This window comes from Hevea brasiliensis, unplaced genomic scaffold (assembly GCF_030052815.1).
Source record: "Hevea brasiliensis isolate MT/VB/25A 57/8 unplaced genomic scaffold, ASM3005281v1 Scaf5, whole genome shotgun sequence".
Lineage (NCBI taxonomy): Eukaryota > Viridiplantae > Streptophyta > Magnoliopsida > Malpighiales > Euphorbiaceae > Hevea > Hevea brasiliensis.
The window spans coordinates 1670730-1693870 of NW_026615028.1; the positions used below are offsets into that span (position 1 = coordinate 1670730).

Below are 23141 nucleotides of genomic sequence, written 5' to 3' on the forward strand. Positions count from 1 at the left end.
CTACAATATTTTATGAAATTCCCATAATGCCTTTCTACCTTGAGAGCTCGATTCCTTATGCTTCCTGATGCCTTGGGTCCGTCTCGGTATATTCCCTGGTTCGATTCTTCTTTGTAACAGAAATCAATTACTTCTATTTATTATTCTCTCTCTCTCTCTCTCTCTCTCTCTCTCTCTCTCTCACTTGTATGTTTTGTGAGTCTCTCTCTCAGGCAGAAGTTCTTTGGAGGTGATGTATGATTTTTTTTTTCCCAATTTCAGTTCTTTTATTTTATTAAAAAAGAATTGTGTTTTTTCTATGTGCGAATTTTTGGTGCGGTTGAATCATCTCTCTCTCTCTCTCTCTCTCTCTCTCTCTTATGGGTTCTTCATTTCTGGGTTTGTTTTTTGGGGAATTCACAAATGGGTAAGTAATTTATAGTTCTTTTTTATTGTTAGGTTGGCGAGGTCTAATATCGTTGTTTTTGGTTCTACTTTTGTTATTTTATATTCAAATCTTTAACTTTGATTGGTGGGTATATTTTATCAAATGCATTTGTTATTGGATCTAGGTGTTGAGTCTTAATGCTTCATTTGATGTCTTTGATGGTGATGACACTTGCTTTGCTATCAAGCTTGCATTGTTTGGTTGATTGAGTGTGATTAGAGTAAGAATTTGGCAAGCTTTTGTGTTTTTAGCTCCTTGGAAAACTTTTGGGATGAGTGTCGAATTAGTTCTTTAAAAAATGTATCTTTTTTAAGATCATTATGCGGTTCTCTTCCATATGCTTAAGTTGGGATTAATCTTAGTCCATTTGTTGTTTTTATTCTAAAATTTGTTGTGTGATTATTCATTTTGATGTCATTTTTTGGATTCATTTTCTTTTACATACCATACCATTACCCAGACATTCTCAAAAGCATTCGAATCGTGTTGTTTTATCAATGTCAACGGACATTTTATTTACAATTTCATTTCATGATAAAATTTGAAGCCATCAATGTCACTAGTTTTATCTCTCCTTTGCCAATAAGAAGACAAACTGAATAAATTACTTCTAGATATAGTTGTGCTTGGGGATTGCTGTGATTTTTATACGAAGGCAAAAGCTTCTGTTATTGCATTGATACATTTGATTGGTTTGCATTAAATATTCCTCTTCTGCTCTTAATTGTTTTGAAGCTGTTTTCTGACCACTTTATTCATTAGCATTCTGTCATGTTTATGACACAGGTAACAATCATTTTCCTGAATACAAACTTATCTGCAGTGATGAATCTTGGTAATGGTATTTGTTGTCACGAAAGTCTTATGATGTGGTTTCTCATTGAGGTGATGGTTGTAACCAAAGGGCACGCACTCCTTTTTAATATAAGAAAACTAACTATTTCTCATATTTTTCATAGATGCTTTTTAGTTGTCTTGGTTGATGAACTGGTTTGTGTGTTCTATTCTGTTCACCTCCAATTAGTTTTCCTCCAGCTGGCATGTTTTACTTACAGAAGAATTTCTAATGCAGGATCTTGTTAAGCTTGGTTATCAAAGATTTCTCTATTGTTGATGAATTTTGATGGGCGTTTGTGAATGGCTTTTGGGGCTGGTTTGGGTTTATGATGCAGATGGGGATGATGATGGTGCTGTTGCAGTTTGCTAATTAGTGGAATTCTCTTCTTGACCTGTTCTTTGCTAAATTGGAAGACCAATTATAACATGGACTAGAAAAAATCAACTGTCCAAGTGCTAGAATTTATTGGGTTTCACTAACTTCTTGTAAGGACTTCATTTATGGCTCTTGAAATTTTGTGTTAAGGCATATATACTGTTAAGCAGTATCTGGCAGGAAGATATATAAGCAAGAAATTTGTGAACTTAAGAGGAATAGTTTACATCATTTATCTATTACATAGACTATGGAGACGCTAGTTTCAGCTCAAGGACAAAAGCACAATATGCAAGCGCAAGCTAGGAAATTTTCACCTGGTGGTTTCCACAAAGATCTGTGGGTTATTGTGCGAGAAGGGTCCTTGGCTGATGTAGATTCTGCTTTGGCACTACTTAAGAAGAATGGAGGTAACATTAATTCAAGGAACACGTTTGGGCTGACTCCTCTCCATATTGCAACTTGGAGGAACCACATTCCCATCATCAGGAGGCTTCTCATTGCTGGTGCTGACCCTGATGCTAGGGTGTGTTACTTTTCTCATCCCTTTGTGTGTTTTCAAGTTACACATACTCACACATATAAAAAGTGTGATAGATATCTCATTTTTCCCTTTTTTTTTTCTGGAACTACTAGTGGCTTCTTTGTTATTTGAAATGCAAAAAAGAAAAAAAAAACGTTAATTGAAAGTTAAATAAATGAAAATTGGATTAATAATCTTCCTTCAATCAGCATCTCCACTGCCCACTTTAGTTTATTACATAATAATGATTAGTCTTTTAAGCATTGAGAAATAAATTATAGCTAAGCATGTATCTATAAGGGGATTTATTTGTTACCAGTGCTGATCTTTGTTTTATGTATTCTACTTGTTATAGCTTTATTTAATCTTGGACACTTGCATAAGGAGAGCAATTTTAGTTTACAAAGTAATTATGACCTTATTAAATAGTAATTCCGATTTAACTATGTGGTAACTAATGATTGTTAAAGGTGAATGGATAATACAAAAGAGAGATGTGAAACTTGAGGAGTGCATTAAAAAGTTTTTAGGAATTTTAATAAAGAAAAATTTTGGCTTATTGGATTTGTTGGAAAATCTCTTTTTAGAAAACTATATTACTTTTTAATGTTTTTTTTCTTGAAGAGGACCATGCTTAATGATTCAATGAGTTTTTGTCAATTCATCAATGAAAAATATTTGAACATCTTTTTTGGATTTTCAACTGTTACCTTAACCTTGGGCTATAAGTATCTTTTGAATTGATAAATGTCTTGCCTCGAGGTGGATTTCTATTTTTCCCCACTTTTTAATAACTAATTATATTCTTGAGGGTCTATGAAAGCCATCAAAGTAAGTGGTGAGAATTTTCTTGCTTAGTTAAATGCTATAAACTTGTGTTCAAGCTTGAACCCATTTCCCAAATGTCAATCTTTATTTTTCCTTGGACATGTTACAGTATGCAATCTGAAATTTAAATTAGCAGGTGAGAGGCTTATAAAACCAAAATGAGTGAGCTTATAGTTAGATAGGCCTATGCATTGGATAAGGCAATAAGAACTTTGATTTACAAATTACATATGATTTGGTACTTCTAGAAGAATATATTCCCCAAAAGTTGTGTTATGACAAATACAGAAGTGCCTCAATTGGCAAATAAGATTGGGATATAAATAGGGGTAATTCAAGATTATACAAAAAATTAACATGTTTTGGCTTAACGCCTATTTCCACAAGTAAAGACAGAAATTTTAACTATGAAAATTAAGGGGTTCATAGGATCATGTATTCTCTTGTTCAATGTCCAATTGAGGTTGTAAATGAGTTGGGTCAAGCTGAGCATTAGCAAGTTCAAGCTTAGCTTATTCATTAAACAAGTCTGAAAATGAGAGTTATGTTCGTTTCTTTTGGTAAACAACCTACATGTGCTACGGTTTAGTTGGCTTAAGATTGGCTTGTTTACCAATTGAGCATGGACTTGAATTGTCCTCACAATTAAAGATATGCCAACAAATCTCTATCTTGACTTGAATTGTACAAATGTCAATAAAATATGAATTTCTTTGAAATCCAAGCCTTGTAAGACATCTTAGAAATTAGGTTGAGTAATGAGTGATTGAGCCAAACTTGTACAATTTCATTTTTTAGTAGGATTTTTTTCAAAGTGTATAATATTTTTAATCACCTTAAAACCCAAACAGCTTAAAATGACTTGCATTTTAATTAAAATTTCAAATGTATTTTAGTATATTTAGATATGTTTTATGATACGTTTAATGGTTTAGACTTTTATGATATGTTTTTTTGGTTTAAATTTTTAAGATACGTTTTTGGGTTTGAATTAGAAACTGGAACACCCATTTATTTTTCAGATTGAAACGAATAATCTAGTCAAAAACCGAACAGGCCAACCACATTGAGTTATACAAATTTATTGTGGTCATTTTGGCTTGGTTCAGCAATGTTATGAAAATGAATTTAGTTGATTTGGCTTAAATTTATTTTTGCACCAAAGAGACCAAATTAGTTGAATGCTTATCCCCATTATAGTTATTACATATATCTACCAAGTCCAAGCAAAACTGAAGTTGACTATAGAATTAAGCTTTGTTATGACATCCTATCTGCAGGATTATTCAGGTTAGAAATCTTTGTTGTAGAAATGACTTTAGCATATATATGTATTTTTTATTTTTATTTTGATTGCATTTGATTTTTGTTGAGGTGTTTATAATATCTAATAGATGCTCTAAGGGGTTTGGAAAAGGTGATTGGATTTGAATAATTCAAGTCAAGGTAGACATTTGTTGGGATTCTTAAATTGTGGCCAGTGGGGCAACTGTCCAATCGTGATTTTTTTTAATAAAAAAAAAAGGAAAAAGGAAGTGAATTGGACTGATGCTCAAGTTTTTTGATATGGAAGTCAATGGAAGAACCTGGAGACCAATTTTGCATGCATATTGTGTGCAATGACTTGGAGTCTAAGTTTTAAGACTTCAAAATCAAGTATAGATAGCTAGCTTTAAGTATATTGTTGACAAATTTCTCAAGGCAACAAGAAACAAAAGCAATAGTGAGCACAGAAAACTAAGAGCAAGCTTGTGACTCTGATAGAGATTTGGGTGTTTTGAGCTAGAGAGAAATTTAATCGTGCAATTCCTCATTTTTCATAGCAAAAATTTGTATAATTATCTTTGACCAGGGAGGTGGCTCTGAGCCAATTTGCTTTAGTTTTCTGTATGCTTTTTAGCATTTGATCTTGCCATTTTAGTTCTCTGTTTGCCAGTTGCCGGGTATGTCATAACCTGCTGGTTCATGTAAGAGTTTGGTTGTCAAGGACATTGAATCTAATACGCCTGCTTTCACTATACCTTTTAATAGTTAGTAAAGCTTCAACCCACATAATTTTTGTCTTTTTTAAGTTGTTCATTAAATTATCAAGATTTGTGTTGCAGGAGGCTTCTTGGAATGGGTGATCTGTTTCACCCTCTTTTTGTGCCCAATGTGCATTAAATTTCATGTTTGGTGGTGTATCTGTTTTGATGGCAAAATATTAATGTCTATGTATTATGGAGAGTTACAAGGCATAAAATCTGTTGGATTTGAAGATTTTTGATGATGAGTTGTATTATACATACGTGATTGTCATCCTTAAGGCTTTGGCAAATATCTAGAGTCTTTTTTGTTAGCACTAGAAACAAAAGTAGAATCTGTCTGTGATTATCTTTTTTCCATGAATACCTCGTGTTATGTCTTGTGTGGAGCCTCTTTTGACATTGTTTGAAAATACTAAAACATCTGTCATGAAAGATATGATTTTAAATTGTGAGTGATTAAAAAGTTTTGCTTTCAGGGATTATAATGCTGAATCAGATCTGTAGCATTCTAACCTTTTATTTGCTGAGAATATTTTTTTTTCCTCGTTCAATAGTCCTCAACATTTTTTATTTCAGGATGGAGAATCAGGGTGGACTAGCCTTCACAGGGCTTTGCATTTTGGTCATCTTGCAGTGGCAAGTATCCTTCTTCAATCTGGCGCTTCTATTACACTTGAGGACTCTAAATCCCGTACGCCTGTTGATCTCCTGTCTGGGCCTGTATTGCAGGCCGTTGGAGATGGACATGATTCAGGTTCCTACATCTGTGTTTTTACATGATCAATGAGGATCCTATTGTTCTTGCAAATTCTCATTGTGATTAGTATTTAGGGATAATCATGAATTGTTGTTTGTCTTCAGTAGCTACTGAGGTGTTTAGCTGGGGAAGTGGTGCCAATTATCAATTGGGAACTGGAAATGCTCACTTACAAAAGCTACCTTGCAAAGTTGATGCACTTCATGGTTCTTTTATTAAACTGATCTCTGCTGCAAAGTTCCATAGTGTAGCAGTTAGTGCACACGGGGAGGTCTATACCTGGGGATTTGGAAGGGGGGGCCGCCTTGGGCATCCTGATTTTGATATCCACAGGTATCTGGCATAAGTTTTTAAACTTTATCCACGTAAATGTGAATGATAGGTCAATTTTTTTTTATTTTTTGAAAAAGTTGTAGCCTCCTCCATGTTTCATTCTAAGCTTTAGGAATTAAATTTTATCATTTTGTAATTTCATTATGTATATTGTTGTTTTGGATGCAGTACTGAAATTTCTGGACTCTTCTGTTTCTGTATTTATCACCTTCAATTCTATGCAAATTATTGTGATACAGATGGAATAGATACCCATTTTTCTTCCAGTTTTAGTGCTGAAAAAAATATAGGCTCCTGTATGTTCCACTTGTGCAAATGGCACATCAATTCATGTTTTGTTCTTTTAGCTTGTTTCTGTAAAAATTATGTGAACGAACAATCTGGTGCATTTTATTTTATTTTTTCAGTGGTCAAGCTGCAGTTATTACTCCCCGTCAGGTAATTTCTGGTTTAGGGTCCCGCCGGGTGAAGGCAATTGCAGCTGCCAAACATCACACTGTTCTTGCTACTGAGGGTGGGGAAGTCTTTACCTGGGGATCTAATAGAGGTAAAAACTAATTGATGCAGTATTGGAAGAGGATTAACTTAGGAATTATATTCATTGTAGAATTATAAAGTTCAAGAATTTATTAGGTTTGAAATTTATTATTTATAGAATTCTATTGTGTTTTTTATTATTTTCCTATTTTAAGTTTGTTTAGAATTCTTAATGGTTGATTAGCATTTGCTGTTCCTATTGATATTTTTCCAGCATTTAAAATTTCTGAAGGATTTACATTTTTTGATATAGGCAACCCCTACTTGTTTGGGATTAAGGCTTAGTTGAGTTGAGTTTACCTCTTTGATATGGTGTTCTACAGAGGGTCAGCTTGGCTATGCTGTGGACACTCAGCCCATACCTCGTAGAGTGAGCTTGCTTAAGTCGAGGATTGTTGCTGTTGCTGCAGCAAACAAACACACAGCTGTAGTTTCTGATTCTGGCGAAGTCTTCACATGGGGTTGTAACAGAGAGGGTCAACTTGGATATGGCACCTCTAACTCAGCATCTAATTACAATCCAAGAGTGGTTGAGTACTTGAAGGGCAAGGTTTTTACAGGAGTTGCAGTGGCAAAATATCACACAATTGTATTAGGAGCTGATGGAGAGGTATTTGTGTTTAAATTGTCATTACAAGTCTATCTTTTTACTCCTAAATGGAGCCAAATGCTACATCGCTGCTTTCTGGTTATTATTGTTGCCTGGGCTTTGATTCATGGGTAACTTACAAACAGGTCCCTGTGCTTTGTCAAAATTAACTACTTGGTCCTTATTTTTTTAAAACCTAATTAAAATGCCCTTGTATCTTATAAAGTCAAACTCTTTAGTCTTTCTACCAAAGAAAACGTTAGTCAACTTATTTTAGCCTTGAATATTTATATCGTTTAGTCTTTGTAATTTTAACTATCCATACTACTTTCCCTTTGACTAAGGTTAAAACAAGTTGACTAACTTTTTTATTTTAACAAAAATCTAACAGAAGGACTAAAGGGTTTGATTTTACAAAATATAGGAATGTTTTAATTGAGTTGTAAAAAAATAGGGACATTCATTAATATCTTGTTGCCATTTAGCTGTATGTGGAGTGAAATCTTATGTATACTCTGTATGGTGGTAGGTATACACATGGGGTCATCGTCTTGTTACACCAAGACGTGTTGTGATTGCTAGAAATTTGAAGAAAAGTGGCAGCAGCCCTTTGAAGTTCCATCGCATGGAACGGCTTCATGTAGCTTCTATAGCTGCGGGGATGGTTCACAGCTTGGCTCTTACCGATGATGGTGCATTATTTTATTGGGTGTCTGCAGATCCTGATCTTAGATGCCAACAGGTTTATTTGAAAGAATTTAGATCTCTGTCAGTTTTTTATTTTTTATTTATTTTTATTTTTTTATTTTCTCATAAATGAAATATGAAATGTCATCTTTTTTCTTTTTTGGCTAGCTCTATTCATTCTGTGATATAATAAGTGAAATATCACCCATTCCCCTTCTGTAGCTATATTCATTGTGTGGAAAAAAAGTGGTGAGCATTTCTGTGGGGAAGTACTGGAGCGCTGTGGCTACAGTTACAGGTGATGTTTATATGTGGGATGGGAAAAAAGGTGAGGATAAGCTGCCTGCTGTCACTCGGTTACATGGTGTTAAAAGGGCTGTTTCAGTTTCAGTTGGTGAAACACATCTATTGATTGTTGGTTCTCTATATCATCCTATCTATCCTCCCAGTACGATCAATAGTCTTCAGAAGCCAAAGTTGCAAGTTGGGGATGAAGTGGAAGAGCTTGATGAAGATTTTGTGTATAATGATATAGAGTCTAATCACATGTCATCTGCTGTAGAAAAGGATGATTCTGCACAAAGGCCCATACCTAGCTTAAAATCTCTTAGCGAAAAAGTGGCTGCAGAAAGTCTAGTTGAGCCACGAAATGCGATACAGATGCTTGAAATTGCTGATTCACTTGGAGCTGAAGATCTGAGGAAGCATTGTCAGGTAATTTATATGATCATAATTTTTGGAAGAATCCCTGAAATTTAAATCATGTGCTTCAAATTGTACTGATTTATGATTATTCCTTGTTTCATTAAATAAAATTCCATAAGTTCTATTTTTACATTAATTGTTCTTTCAGATGTCATTTTTTTTTATCCTTATAAAGTTTTTTAATTCATTTTCCCCCTTTCCCACTATGTCAATCGATGTTCATGTATTCTGACATTTGAAGTTAAGGAACTATTTTTACTTAATTATTATCAGATTTATCACCCAGGAAGACTTGTAAGAATTAGGTTTTGACAAAAGAGTATGCTTTGGCTTACTGCATTTTGAGCTCCTCAGTCATTCACATCGGGCACATTATAGTAGGTGTTTTGTGATTGGGCTAGAAGAATGGGACCTAGGAATAAGTTCACTATAAGTTGGCTACCATATTGCAATTGTTTCCACCTGCCATGCATCTCTGGTGGTTAATTGTCTGCAATGAGCATAGGTAAAATATGGTATTGTGTAAATTTTGCTTAAATATTTTGTATATCTATATTTCCTGTGTCCTATCACGGTCCCCACTGATATGGAAGAAAGTCTCATGGAGTATTTTCTATTTGATGTCCTATGATCAGGCATATTTTCACTTTGATGTCCTTTTGACTTATTGTTTGCAGGACATTGTTATTCACAACCTTGACTATATTTTGACCGTCTCATCACATGCTTTTGCAAGTGCTTCTCCTGAAATTCTAGCTAATCTTGAACATCTGTTAGACCTAAGGTCATCTGAACCTTGGAGTTACCGTAGGCTCCCAACCCCAACTGCTACTTTTCCTTTAATCATCAACAGCGAAGAAGAGGACAGTGAATATGAGGTTCCAAGGACTCGTGATAACCACAACAACAAATCTACCTTGAAGAGTGGAGATGAAAGATCAGAATTCTTTCTTCAATCCAAAGATGATCCTAATCAAGGCATCTCCAAAAAAGTTCGTGCACTGCGAAAGAAGTTGCAGCAAATTGAGATGCTGGAAATGAAGCAATCTAATGGGCATCTTCTCGATGACCAACAGCTTGCAAAACTTCAAACAAGGTTGGCTATTGAAAGTTCACTTGCTGAGCTAGGTCTTCCAGTTCAGACGGAGCAGGCAAATGCATCATTTGCAGTTTCATCAGATGTAAAATGGAATAAAAAGGCTGAGGTATCAAGAAAACAAAGAAGGAAGAGTAAACAAAAGGTAGCACAAGTAGAAACAGTTCCTGGTTTTAGTGGAACTGATGTAGAATCAAACTTTGTGAAGGACCCATTGGATGTTGAGATCTCTAAAGTTTCAATTAATAAGGTAAGGTTGCTAAACTATACAAAAAAAATTCTTTTCCCTATCAAGAAAATGTTAATTTCACTATTCTTGATGTGCCTTTTTTTTTTTTCGGGGAATGGATATAGTATTTTAGTAACGGTGTAAGGAGACATATAGAATTTTAAGTGATTGTTTGCTTTGACGGAATTTTAGGGCTAGCTGAGGTTGTAAAATTTGAGTTTCTTTTTTGGGACACTTTTGAATCGAGTTGATAAATCTATCCCATCCCCCTTTCTCCAATACACAAATAATAATAATAATAATAATAATGATGATGATGATGATGATAATTTCAGCGGATTTTGCTGTCTTTTCTTTTAATTATTAACTGTAGGACTGTGGCTATATTGACCCTAGCCAAAAATTAGCTTGCGATTGCTTTACAATACTGCCTCTTACAGATGACAACTCCCTTTTGTGAATATCCATGTTCATGCTTTAGAAATACAATCCCATATTGTTCCCATTTGGAAAATCCTTTTTTTAGAGGTGTTTGTTCTGCCTGAGGCGCCCCCAGCTGACTAATGCCATGTGCAATATTCATTCCTAAGAGTGTAATTTCACAACTAATACTTTTTAGTGTAATCATCCGATTTTCCTTTCCATCTCCTTGTCGAGTTTTGTTGTTTTGATTAAACATCTTTTACTTGATTCAGACAATCGGTAGTAAAATTTTGGTCTTATTGACTGTAAAATTCCCTTCGTAGGACAAACTGGGACCACCAATTAAATTGTGATAATGGAGTATGTTTGTTCTGTTACCATATGCTAGGAAGATGCTTCTTATTCATTTTGCACAAATTAATGGAAAATATGGAGTTAACACTAAGTTTACTTGGGTTATTAATGTAATTTATTGTATTTTTTAAATTTGACTTTTCATAGGAGGAGGAAATTATTTCTGAGGGATGTGTGGGGAGCCAAGCCTCCAAAGAGCTTGCTTTCTGTGTTCAGAAGAAAGAGTGTTCTGACTTTCCAAAAAGTAAGAGTTCATCTCCTTCAGTATCCAAGAAGAAAAACCGAAAGGGTGGGCTTTCCATGTTTTTGAGTGGTGCTCTCGATGACAACCCCAAAGATGCTGCTCCCCCTCCACAAGCACCTAGAAGTGAGGGTCCTGCATGGGGTGGGGCTAAGGTTTCAAAAGGATTTGCTTCACTTCGTGAAATTCAGGATGAACAGAGCAAAACCAAGGTGAACCAATCAGCAAAAAATACAGATCAGTTAGAAGATCATTCTGATGGTAAAAGTGATGGGAAGGTTCTGTTGAGTTCCTTCTTGCCTTCAAAACCTATACCTGTGGTATCATCACATGCATCACCGACATCTGATTCAGAAAGAAGCACACCTCCTTGGGCTTCTGGAACTCCTCCCTTTCTTTCTCGGCCATCTCTTAGAGACATCCAAATGCAGCAGGTACAAAAAGTGACTTTTTCCTTTTTGTTTCATATATTGGTGATTTTTTTTCCTTGATAATTTATTATGGGCATATAATATTTTTCATATACTGAAAATGCAATATCAAGGACATTCATGCTTTAAACAATACTTGGGTGCTCTATTGTCAATTGTGGTTATTTCTCAGCTTCATAGTTTATCATAGGCATAAGTTGTTTATGTGTTTATAAGATTCCATGTCAAACTTTTGAGTTGGATAAATCATTGCTTTACCTAATTTTTGTGATCATCGATTCCTTGACTTATAGCAAGGGAAACAGCAGCAGAATAATTCCCATAGTCCAAAGACAAGAACAGCTGGATTCTCAATTGCATCTGGCCAGGGATCACCATCAGATTCTCCAGGGATGAACCGCTGGTTCAAACCTGAGATAAACACACCTGCATCAATTCGTTCAATTCAGATTGAAGAGAAGGCTATGAAAGACTTGAAGCGGTTCTACAGCACCGTCAAGATTGTGAAGAATCCAACTTAAATGAGGGACTGCATGATACTTGCATCCATGCATAGCAATGGGCTCTTCATTGTTTATTCTCCTTTCTTCCATTTCAACTGTGAATTTCAGTGTACAGATGATCTCCTCGTAACTTAGGTTTTTAATTTTAAGGAGTAGTTGGCATTTCTCATCAGCCATTAATTTATTTATCTTAGATTTAAAGATGTACATTGAGTCCCTTTCATTTCATCCCTCAAAGATAATAAAGTCTAAAAGTTCCTGATTAAAGTATATATAATAACACAATTCCTGGATTGATATCTTCTTATTACTAATGAAACTGCATCATCTTTCTGCGTCTTCACATTTGTGTGGACTTCAAAGATCAAACAACTAACATCATTTTACTTTGTGCATTGATGAAATTGAAGGAAAGTCCCTCACAGTCAGACCCCACTTCTAGTAAGGGCATCGATTTTGAACTCATGGCTCTCAAATGAGATTACTGATGGATCAACTTAAAGTCATATTCGTTCCAGTTGCAGTTGCTGCAGTGAAGTTCTACCCCTAGTAGTTTTGATGCAACTTCACTCTGCTGCCATTTTCAAGATTCCATGCTCTGAGTTATGACTGCTATAAATCTTGGTTTCTCCAGAATTATGCCCTGGGAGTTTTTGTTTTTTCTTTTTCAATGATATTATGCCCTAGGAGTTCAAAAAGTACTTTTTCAGACAGCATATATTAAATTTAACTTTAAATCAATTTTAATGTACTCTATTTAATATATTTAAAAATAAAATAATGCTAAATATAAATATATATATATATATATATATATATATATATATATATATATATATTATTTTAGATATTATTAAAAAATTATTTAACTGTTGGGGTTTTTATAATTAAAATATATTAAATTTAAATATTAGTAAACAATATATTTAAAATAATAATTTTTAATAGTAACCTATAAATAATAATATCTTGACAAAAAAAAAACCTAAATAATAATATCAAACCAATCTGCATTTATATGATATTGTTTGTTTGCTGAAATGAATACATCCAATTCTTATAAAATTCTAATATTCACATGCCTCAAACATATTTCCTAATGTTTCTTCATTTTCATTGATTAAGTAAATAGAAAAAGAAAGATTGATTTTGCTGGAGTGTTGTATGAAAATTGACAAAAAGAAAGAAATCATCAAAAAGGGCTTTGTGGGTAATGTAGAATTAATGAGGAAGGTGTGCACCTGTTGAAGAAGCAAAGAGTTGAAGGACCCACAAATTACGAAAGTAATCATGCATGTTTCCAATAGGAAGGAAAGTGGGGAGGACCCAGAACAAGGACCATTCATTAGTTGCCAAACACAAATAGCCATGGAAGCTCTCTCTTACTTTGGGCCAGACGAGAGACATTGTCAGTAAAAAATCAATAAGATCTCCTTGCCCCTCTTTTGCTTTCTCATATTGAAAGGATACATGTGAGTAAGCAAGAAAAGAAAAGATAGATTGGAAATTCAGTGGACCCTTCTAGAGATAGAGAAAGTAAAACGTGAACAACTAATGATCCATTACGTTGATGTGATTACTCCATGATAATACTACTTCTTTTGTGATGATAAGTTACTCAATAATTTGAAGTTGATGTGATCTTCTCGTAGAATTGATGATGAGAGCCTCATTCAATCTCGTGATTGCAGTTTGATTAAGTTAATTCCCTAATTAGTATGCAAAAACTTTCTAATACAAGTGAAATCTTTATGTTACTTCGACAAGACTTTATTAGGATGCATGAAATAGTTAAATTTTATTATTTTTATTTAATTTAATGCAAAAAAAAAAGCATAGACAATTTTTTTTTTAACTTAGATAGATTTGGGCTTATTCTGTGGATTTGTTGGTTCCTCTGTTGGTTCATGGCACATGATCCTATGGGTTCTGATGCACTACATTCGTTCTTCTGTTCTTCGGGAGAGATTTGCGCACACTCTCTTGATGGATAACGTCTTCTGTAGTTTTTCTTGCATTTGCAATCTGTTGATTGACACTGTTTTGCTGTTTTTGTTTCTCTTGTTCTGTTTTGTGTCTGTGTTTTGTTGGGGGCTATTGTGCCAGCAGTTCGTAGCTAGCTGTAGGTGGGTGTTTTTGGGTCTTTGCACTGTTGGGTTCTACCTCTGCTGGTCTCCCTTTCTCATGTTCTTCCCCTTTTAATAAAACTTTCAATTGCTTTTATATATATATATATATATATATATATATATATATATATATATATATATATATATATATATATATATATATATATTCTACCAAATTAAACTCAAACGCCACACCATTCTAAATTGAGTCGATTAACCTCAATTACTGGTAGCCCTATCTAATTGCTTGGTCTCTCGATTTTTATTTTTATTTCAGTTTAATTTTAATTTTTTGTATTTTGATCTAATTTAATTGTTGAATATTTTTTTTAATTTTTTAAGAAAAAAGAAAAATTGATTTTATTCTGAATCAGAAAATTCTAATCTGATTCAAAAATAGAGAAAATAATATGATTTGAATTAGTTCTAGTATCAAATTAAATTAAATTGATTTTAATATAATTTTAAATGTAAACTAAATTATAATTGTAGTGCATCTGTCTTTTGTGAAGTGGGTCAATTGACCCTCTCAATTTTAAAAAATAGATATTTTCTTATAAATGGTATAGTGAATTACTCACATGATTCCATTTGTCACGACCCAATCTATGGGCCGGACCGGCATTAGGACTTGAGCTAACCTAAAACTCCCGAGGCTCGTAGTATGCCTAACTATTCCTCAACCCAACTATAAGGCCCATTTGAGCTCAATTTCAAGAATTCAACCGGACAGAGTCCGACCATAAAATGAACCATTTGGGGAGTTTTTGATTCGCCCGACCTGTAAACACAATATATAAAAATTGGGGAGCTCAGCTCACCCTCCACATAATCAAAATGTTATAACTCAAATAGAACCTCAGCTCCCTCATCCAATCCCATCATGCATACAGTTAATAATTTTACAGGTTCAACATAACTTTTATAATACAGGCCCAAAATAAAAATAATTGTTTCTAACACATGCAGAGTCTAAAATTTAACTCAATTGTACAAAATACATTACATACTATTAATTGACATGCGAAGAAGGAGAGCAGGTTAGCCACCACAAATAATCCTCCTGTAGCCTAGAAAAATAGATGAACAGGAGTGAGCGTTCAACTCAGAGAGTAAAATACCAATTTTAATCATAATTTCTATATCTAATACTAATGCACTTTGTGGAGTAAAATGCAACATCGTCATAATTTTCATATCATAACAGCAAAAAGGCAATTTGGAGCATTCACACACCCAACACTGTTAAGCAATACATATATGGGAGCTGATCCCCTATACAGCCCTTGTAATCCAACCTCTGCCAGCGAGTATCTCTCAAGCCGGACTTTCGCTTAATAAACTAAATGCGGGGTCTCAGCGAGTGTCTCTCAAGCCGTGTCTATCCCGAAGGACCGGGTCCCAGCGAGTGTCTCTCAAGCCGTGTCTACCCGTCCTGTCCATATCCAATACCATACCACACGCACGCCACGCACACACACTGCTCCAAATTACCACAAACAACATCCATGGCACTTCAATAATTATGAATGCAATATAAAACGTATCTAGTGTTTAACTACATAGATACATATTTATCAGTGATGCATGGACATGTTTGAACATATAATAATATCGAAATTATAATTAAAATTAATATTTTACTCACAAACTTGAACCGAGGTCACTACGACGGCTGGGCGGAGGAGAAAGGCTGTCCCGGCTCACCTTACAATTTCATTGCAATTATTTAATATATTTGACTCAATACAAGTTTAGAAAAGACCAAAGACATCTTAAGTTTTGCTGAAAATTCGGCAAAGTCTCTCCCTATACTTATGACCTACCCAACCTGCAAAATGATTCAAATAATACTTTTAAACTCAACCTATATCTCATCATCATTATATGGCCTCTCCTAAGCCCTCCAAACCTAGCAATAATCACAACATCAGACAACTCAATTATAAGACTTCAAAACTAATATTTTTCAAAAACTATCCAAACTAACTTTAAAAATTCTATAAACCTACCACGCGGTCCTTAACAATATTATAAGGCTATTGCAATAGGAATCGTAATTTTCTTATCATCCACGAATATTTTATAAATTTTATTCTAACCCAGTACAAGGCAAAAATTGAGTAATGTAGAGTTCGAGTTTACCTATGCCAAATCTAACAACTGAAACGTGTCCAGAACGTCTGAAAACGGTGAGATAGCCTATAATCTTGATCCGGTTCTGAAATGGTTCCAGCAGCTTATCTGCTCGGCCCGAAATTACAAATCTGGGCCATGATCGAATTTCCACGAAATGAAAGTACATACGCGAAGTCCACAATACCAGGGTTAGAATAATATATATATATATATATATATATATATATATATATATATATATATATATATATATATATATATATATATATATATATATATATATATATAATTATTTAAAAATTAGGGATGTTACACCATTAAATTAATTTTTTTATTTCACTAAAATTTTTTTAAAAATTATTTTTTTTAATAAACTTGAACTTATTGAACACTTCATCTTGGACGCCTATTATTTAAATCTTTTAAAATAAAAAATGAAATCTATCTACTAAAACCCTAAATGACACAAATTTTTTTTTATTAAATTCTTCCTTTTATAACTTTTTTTTATTCTCCTTCTTATATTCGCACGAATATAATCTTTTTCCTTTCTTATATTTAATTTTTTAATTTTTTTCTCATATTTTTTTTCCTTTTTATTGGTGGACAAACTTAATTTCATAAGATAATTTTTATTTTTTATTTTATAATTCATATTCTATTATTCTATTGAATAATCAATTATTAATTATTCAAGTGTTTTTAATTATAAATTTTATTTGTTTAATTTTACAATCAATTGGCAAATTAATATTTGTTGATTTTTCTACAACAAGGAAAATTCACAAGTAAACAAAAAATTTCATCTAATCTTATATTATTTTAATATTTTATTTTTTATTTAGTAGATTAATAATTATTTTATTCAATTTTTATTACATATTGAAAATTTATATGTATTATTACTTTCTCTTATAGTAGATGATTTATTATTGTACATAATTTTTTTTGTTTAAATTCAGTAAAATAAATTTTTTTCATCTACTTACTCAATTTCCTAACTCTGCCCCATGGTAGCTAGTCACAATCATGTTAAACTAAAATCTTGATTGATCAGGATTTTCTCTCAAAACTAAAAAAGGATATTTTCTTCTTTCCTGCCCCAAAAAAACATGTTGAAATTTTCCCTATTCTATTTTCTCTTTCTTTGAGCATTTCCTTTATAATCATGCATTAATAATGACGTACTTCAACCAACAAAGTTGATGCGAGTGACAAAAGATTTTGTATTCTTTAAATAAAGTCGAGTGTTTAATCTGGTGAATTAAATAAAAGTGTATTATTATTTTAATCTCAAGAAATAAATAATAATAGCAAAAAAAATTGAAAGCATGCTATTTCAGTAAATTTTATAGGTTTTCTTTAATAATCTAAGATACTAAGTCATGGCAATTTTCTTCCTCCTCTTTTAATTTTGAGAAGAAAATTTATATTCCACTAGTGCAATATGCCTATAAAGTCAATTCAACATTTAGATTTTTAATAAATTAACAAAAAGTTATTAATTTTGTAGTGTCTCCTATTTTTTAATTAGATGCATTTTCTTTCTAATTTAATAAGTACGATATTTCAATAAATTTGATAAATTTTCTTTAGTAATCTAAGATAATTAATTCTTACAAAATTTTTAGAGCTTATGAGCATAATTAATTTTAGTTAGAATTGCATTTAATTTTTATTTTCTTATCTAATATCAAAGTCTATGTAATTTAAAAATAATTAATATTCGATAAATATTTGAACTAATAATAAGTTTATCAACAAAAAAAATTAAAAAAAAATTGAATTCGATCCACCAAAAAAATTTTTTTTTTTTTTGAATTCGTATAATATAAGACAAACTTCGATGATACTAGTGGAATAGGCTGTCAATCATCAATAGCATTGTAAGAATATTCTTTCTTTATTTAAAACTAAAGTTGACCTAAAAATTTTAGAGAATAAAAGAAGAGTTTGATTTCGTAAATTTCACTTCGAATGGTTCTTCTTATGGCCTCCAAAGACATTGAATGCATACTCTCTCTATACGGTGGAAATACCTAGTCTTGGTGTGCTTCTTGCTGGGTATATAATACTCTCTTTCTCTCTCTCTCTCTCTCTCTCTCTCTCTCTCTCATGATGGATATCTTCATTACTCTTGAGGCTTTTTCTTGAATCTTGAGAGACCACCAAGAAATAACAATAATGTATCGTATAGTCTGTAGTCATAAGAAATTAAAATAGGAATTGTGGAGGCCCATGTCCCCTCTCTCTCTCTTGCTTCTCTTTGGTCGTCCTCGTCATTTTCAGTGCTAAAACTCTTTTATTTTATCTTTTTTTTTTTTTTTTACACAGAGACATAACCTGCAAAAGCCTACAAACCACTCCTAATAAAGCCTTACGAGAAGAAGACAACATTATCCCTCCAAAACCTACCAGCCTTTTTCATTATTTTACTCTTACAATAACCTGTCTATCATGTGCTTTTCCTTTGTTTATCTTTTCTCTTCCCTCCATTTGCTTTCTTTGTCTCACCTTATTTCGTATACTTGAGTACTTCGCATCCTTGCTTGCTGGGTTTTTGATTGTTGAATCATGAGAATAAAGAGGTAGCTAGCTCTACCCTATAGAAAATCCTTGGAAGAAGGAAAAGAGGTGTTTGGAATGAAGTTTGATCCAAGATCCTTGTTTCTCCTATAGTGTTTGATTTTGGTTTGTTTTATTTTAATTTTTTTGAAGGGGATTGAGATTTATTTTTGAGTCTTAATGTTTGGTTTGATTAGTTGTTGCATCATGGGAAAGATTGAAGAAGGGAGATTTTTCTTGTGAAGTTTCAAGATCCTCACCCCCTCTTCTCTGTCTCTGTGTGTGTGCGTGTGAGAGAGAGAGAGAGATTGAAGAAGGGTAGAGAGTTTTTGATAAAGTAAATTCAAGATCCTTTTCTTTCTTCTCTCTCTTTGTGTGTGTTGAAGGAGAGAAAGAAAGCTTGAAAATTTTGCAGTATAATATCATAGACTGATCTCGGACCAGGCTTCATTCCTCACACCAAGCTTTTCCAAGCTGAAATACGATAAAACCCCAAAGGTATGCTCTCATATATTTCTTTTCTGAATCTAGCTTCTATTAAGTTTTCCAATATAGTCTATGAATTTTTTTTTTTAAATATAGTTGTTAATGCTACCTTGCCACATATATAAATATTTCTCGATATATAGTTATTTTAATCTTTGATAGGATGTTACTGATTTAGTTTGTTATTAGCTTTTCATTCTCCTAAGGAGATCGGAATTGGAGAAATATATTCTAATACACTGTTGGTTACCAGAGATTCGCAGACAAACAATATAAGACATAAACCAGTGATGTATTTCATCAGAAATATGATGTCATCCTTAATAATTCATACTTTATTTCCTATTTTTGCAGCTTCTTAGTTGGCTCAAATTATTTTCTTTAATTATTTTTTTTTTAATTTCTTCAAAATATTCCTCAAATATAAACCCTAGCTGCAGACCCTTTTCTGTGCAACATCAATTGTACATAAGTGGGTTTTTAATAGTTAATCTTTTTGTCCCTTCAAAGTTTAATAATTCATACAAAATATGTTTTTTTTTTTTAGAAGTTTGTCCTATCTATCAACCCTATATATTCTTAGTACGTCTAATTGTTTTGCACCACATAAATTAACTAGGAGTCGACTATTAATGTATAATTAGTGTTTCTAAAGCATCATCAAAGGCATATCTGGGGGACTGGGACAGTGTGGACACCAATTATTTCATTACCTTGTTAAAATGATTGATTCATTTATATTTTCCTTTTAGGGTTTTGCTCTTTTGTGGATGTATATAGTCCAGTTGTTTTATCGTTTACATTTTGTTATCAGATATTAATCACATCGTTATGTTTAAAAGAGGAGATGATGCAGGTGATCATTACTGGTCTACATGTGCTCTTAATTAAGCGACATGATTAGATGTGACTAGATAAATATGATGGAGGATGTTCTAGAGAAAGGATGTGGTTAATATGAAGTCTATTTCAAGGATATGCCAAGGCCTATGTATAATCTTGTGCTTAATGATTAGATGTGATTAATTAGCTCAAAAATGGGTTCTCTAAGTCCACAAAGTAGATAAAAAAAAAAAAAAAAGGGTTGGTTGCTGTGAAGTCCCAATTGTTGTCTAGCTTTGGTATTTTGCATTCTCTTTCTTGAAAATTGAAAAGACATAGATGCTGCATCAATTATACAGTACGACCTGGAAATAATGCAGGTTCGATTTTTTAAATAATTAGAACTCGTATTCTAAATTCTTTTGAACTTGTTTAGCCATTCATTTGCAGAAGAAGCGTTCTGAAATGGATCACCATATATATGGTTGTTTGGCCTTGGCATATGCAGAAGGTAACTGATGACGATGGCAAAATTTATCTTCTTCTTTTGTTGTTTTAATATAGTAACCACTGAACCAATATGTTACGAAAATTGTCTTTAAATTTATAGGTCTTAAATCCAGCTATAGGAATTTAAAAAATAAATATTAAAAAGATAGTGAATGAGAAGCAAAAGAAAGAAATTTAGGGTTTAGAGTGCGAAAACTGCATACCTAGTTGATGCATGCAAGGGTTTCTTTAATATGCACCTTGAGAAGTTAGCTAGAAGAAAGTTGCCAAATTCTCATTGAAGGCTAACTAAATTTCAAGGTTTGCCTTGTTCATAGCAAGATACGATGGAGGCAAAACCCTTTTAGCTTGCATACCCTTTCTTTTTTGGAATATCCTATATCCTTCTATCCTCGTTTTACGATTGAATGGAAAATTCGGATTAAGGTGCAATTATATTAAGGCTCTTCCCATTAATAGTGACTCCACTAGTTAAACCTGCATCTAAACATGAGATAAACGTATGCATTATCACTCGAACACCCCTTCATGGTTCCTCTCTTTTACATATATATGTGTGTTATATGATATTATAATCAATTTTTACGCGTTATATTGAAATTAATTAATATTTATTGAAATTTATATATATTTTTATTTGTATTTCTATGTGATTTTTTATGAGAAATCTACTCGGTCTACAGATTAAATCAATCAAATTATCTTATATCATTTATGTTTATTTATAATTATATAAACATAAAAAATTGAAAATTAAATCATGTATTTATCTATGATTATATTGTCATAAAATGATTTGATTTGATTGGTTTAATATACGGATGAATTGATGGACTAAATCTATTTAGAAATCTAACTTTTCCTCCTAAAGTAAACAGGAATTATTTGCATATAAAAGAGGAATAAATAAATATCAATACAAATAAGAAAACTATATCCATTTATCAACGTAGAAATATTGAAATAGATTTGATGTTCAATTTAATGATAAAGGAAAGATTGAATAGAAGTGATTGTCGGGATTTATATCTTATTAATAAGTTTCCTTCAAAACCAGCTATCTATGGAATTTGAATTTTCCTTCCAAAACTGTTTATTTGATTTGATCGAGACACTGTTAAGGCATCCGATTATTCAATTCTGCAGGAACGTCTCTTCACTCACTGCTCATTGGAATGCTAAATGCTTTCCATTCTAAGATTCTCTCTCTGTTTGCGTTTGTTCGCTTACAAGCTTCGTTTTGTGAACCGAGAAGCTTGGTTGACACAGCTGCTTCTTCTCAATTCAAAATCAAGAGAAAGGGCCCGAGGAGGATCTATTGAGGCCAGAGAACAAAAAGGGAAGAATCAATTGAAGCAAAGGCAGAGAGGGCAAAGAAATCGACAAGAGATAGAAAGTGGCAAGGGCAGCAGGCAAAGAGAGAGCAGCGTATTTACCATCAGAAAAGGAGAGAGAAAAATATGAAGATATAATTAAAGGAAGAGTGAAAAATAACGAAACATATAAATTATGTAGAAGTGTTTACATATTTTGAAAATTTTAAGTTAATGGGATCAAAAATCAGACACATATGTATAATGAAGCATAAAAAGGAATAGCTAAGGTGCAACTCACCATGAATTTAACTAAAATAATTATTGACAATTGGCCAAATGTATAAACGGGGTCTATGCACTTTCTATCATAATTTCAAAAGTTTCTTTTTTAAATAACCACTTATCCTCCTCTCCCTCGACACTTTTGTATACTGGGTTTTGAAACAGTGCTCTGAGCCCCACTTGCATGGCAGTAAACAGCACGTTCCATTCATTGAAGTGTGAGAAATTAAAGCAGTGCTGCTGCGGTGGTGACTAGCTAATGTGTCATCTGTTGACCCTACAAGTTCAAAGGAGCATAGATTTTGATAATACCAAACTCAACTAGAATCAAACTAACATTGTTTTAAGTGTTGTACTTCTCAAAAGAACAAAAGGAAAAGACACAAGGATTTTATGATGGATTCGTGCTTTTGAAGAAAGGATGATATTCTAAAGATAACACAGGACGAATCAAAGGAGATAAAAGAAGAAAAGGTTACCTTCCAAGGCTGCATTGAAAATCAGATTTAAAGGTACATATAATATAAAGAGTCAGTTTTATTTTTAGGATTGCTTGTGAAAAGAATTGAAGAGTAAAAGTCAATGATGCTTATTTTCAATCCCTCAAAAGATTTTCTCTTTTAAATATCATTATTGGCCTAAAAGTATTTGACTATGATTTGGTTTAAAGTTTTATAGTTTTGAAAGTTATGCAGAAAAGTTTTCCTGGTATGCTAACTGTTTTGCTACTTGTTTAGTATGCTAACTGGTTTGCTATTTTCTCCAGTATGCTAACTGTCTCAACTCTGCACAACATCGCAGAAAAAGACAAAATAACGGATATTTTCTTGAAATTCGTAATTGTAACGTTCAAATGAGTTCTCAAACGGTCAAAAACGTTTCAAAACTATAAATACACCTACCTTTGGCCATTTTGCACTTAATGAAAGTCTCTCCACAGTTCAAAATCATAAAAGCTTTCATTCAAAGTGCTCAAAGTGTTTTTATTG

General features: G+C 32.8%; 1 protein-coding gene and 1 long non-coding RNA gene across 5 annotated transcripts; both read left to right on the top strand.

Moving 5' to 3' along the window:
• Positions 1-68: 68 nt before the first annotated feature.
• Positions 69-12170, top strand: LOC110647225 (uncharacterized). Of its 4 annotated transcripts, none has more exons than XM_058142493.1 (11): positions 69-229; positions 1500-2166; positions 5595-5772; positions 5880-6108; positions 6516-6655; positions 6969-7255; positions 7764-7976; positions 8144-8635; positions 9304-9972; positions 10876-11403; positions 11694-12170. In XM_058142493.1, the coding sequence occupies exons 2-11, from the start codon at positions 1891-1893 to the stop codon at positions 11919-11921; spliced, it is 3240 nt and encodes a 1079-aa protein (XP_057998476.1). In that variant the 5' UTR covers positions 69-229; positions 1500-1890; the 3' UTR covers positions 11922-12170. The 4 variants fall into 4 exon arrangements, with proteins under 4 accessions (XP_057998476.1, XP_057998477.1, XP_057998479.1 ...); XM_058142494.1 differs by having other exon boundaries at positions 93-234; XM_058142496.1 differs by lacking the exon at positions 69-229 and adding an exon at positions 1214-1262.
• Positions 12171-18207: 6037 nt separating this feature from the next.
• Positions 18208-22266, top strand: LOC110647226 (uncharacterized). The gene is made up of 3 exons (XR_002493323.2): positions 18208-19234; positions 20495-20555; positions 21701-22266. It is a non-coding gene; the product is annotated as an uncharacterized LOC110647226 (long non-coding RNA).
• Positions 22267-23141: the final 875 nt, after the last annotated feature.

Coding starts and splice junctions, on each gene's coding strand:
- LOC110647225 (XM_058142493.1), top strand. CDS start 1,891: ATGGAGACGCTAGTTTCAGCTCAAGGACAAAAGCACAATATGCAAGCG. Junction 2,167..5,594: donor GTGCTGACCCTGATGCTAGG/GTGTGTTACTTT, acceptor TTTTTATTTCAG/GATGGAGAATCAGGGTGGAC. Junction 11,404..11,693: donor GAGACATCCAAATGCAGCAG/GTACAAAAAGTG, acceptor CTTGACTTATAG/CAAGGGAAACAGCAGCAGAA.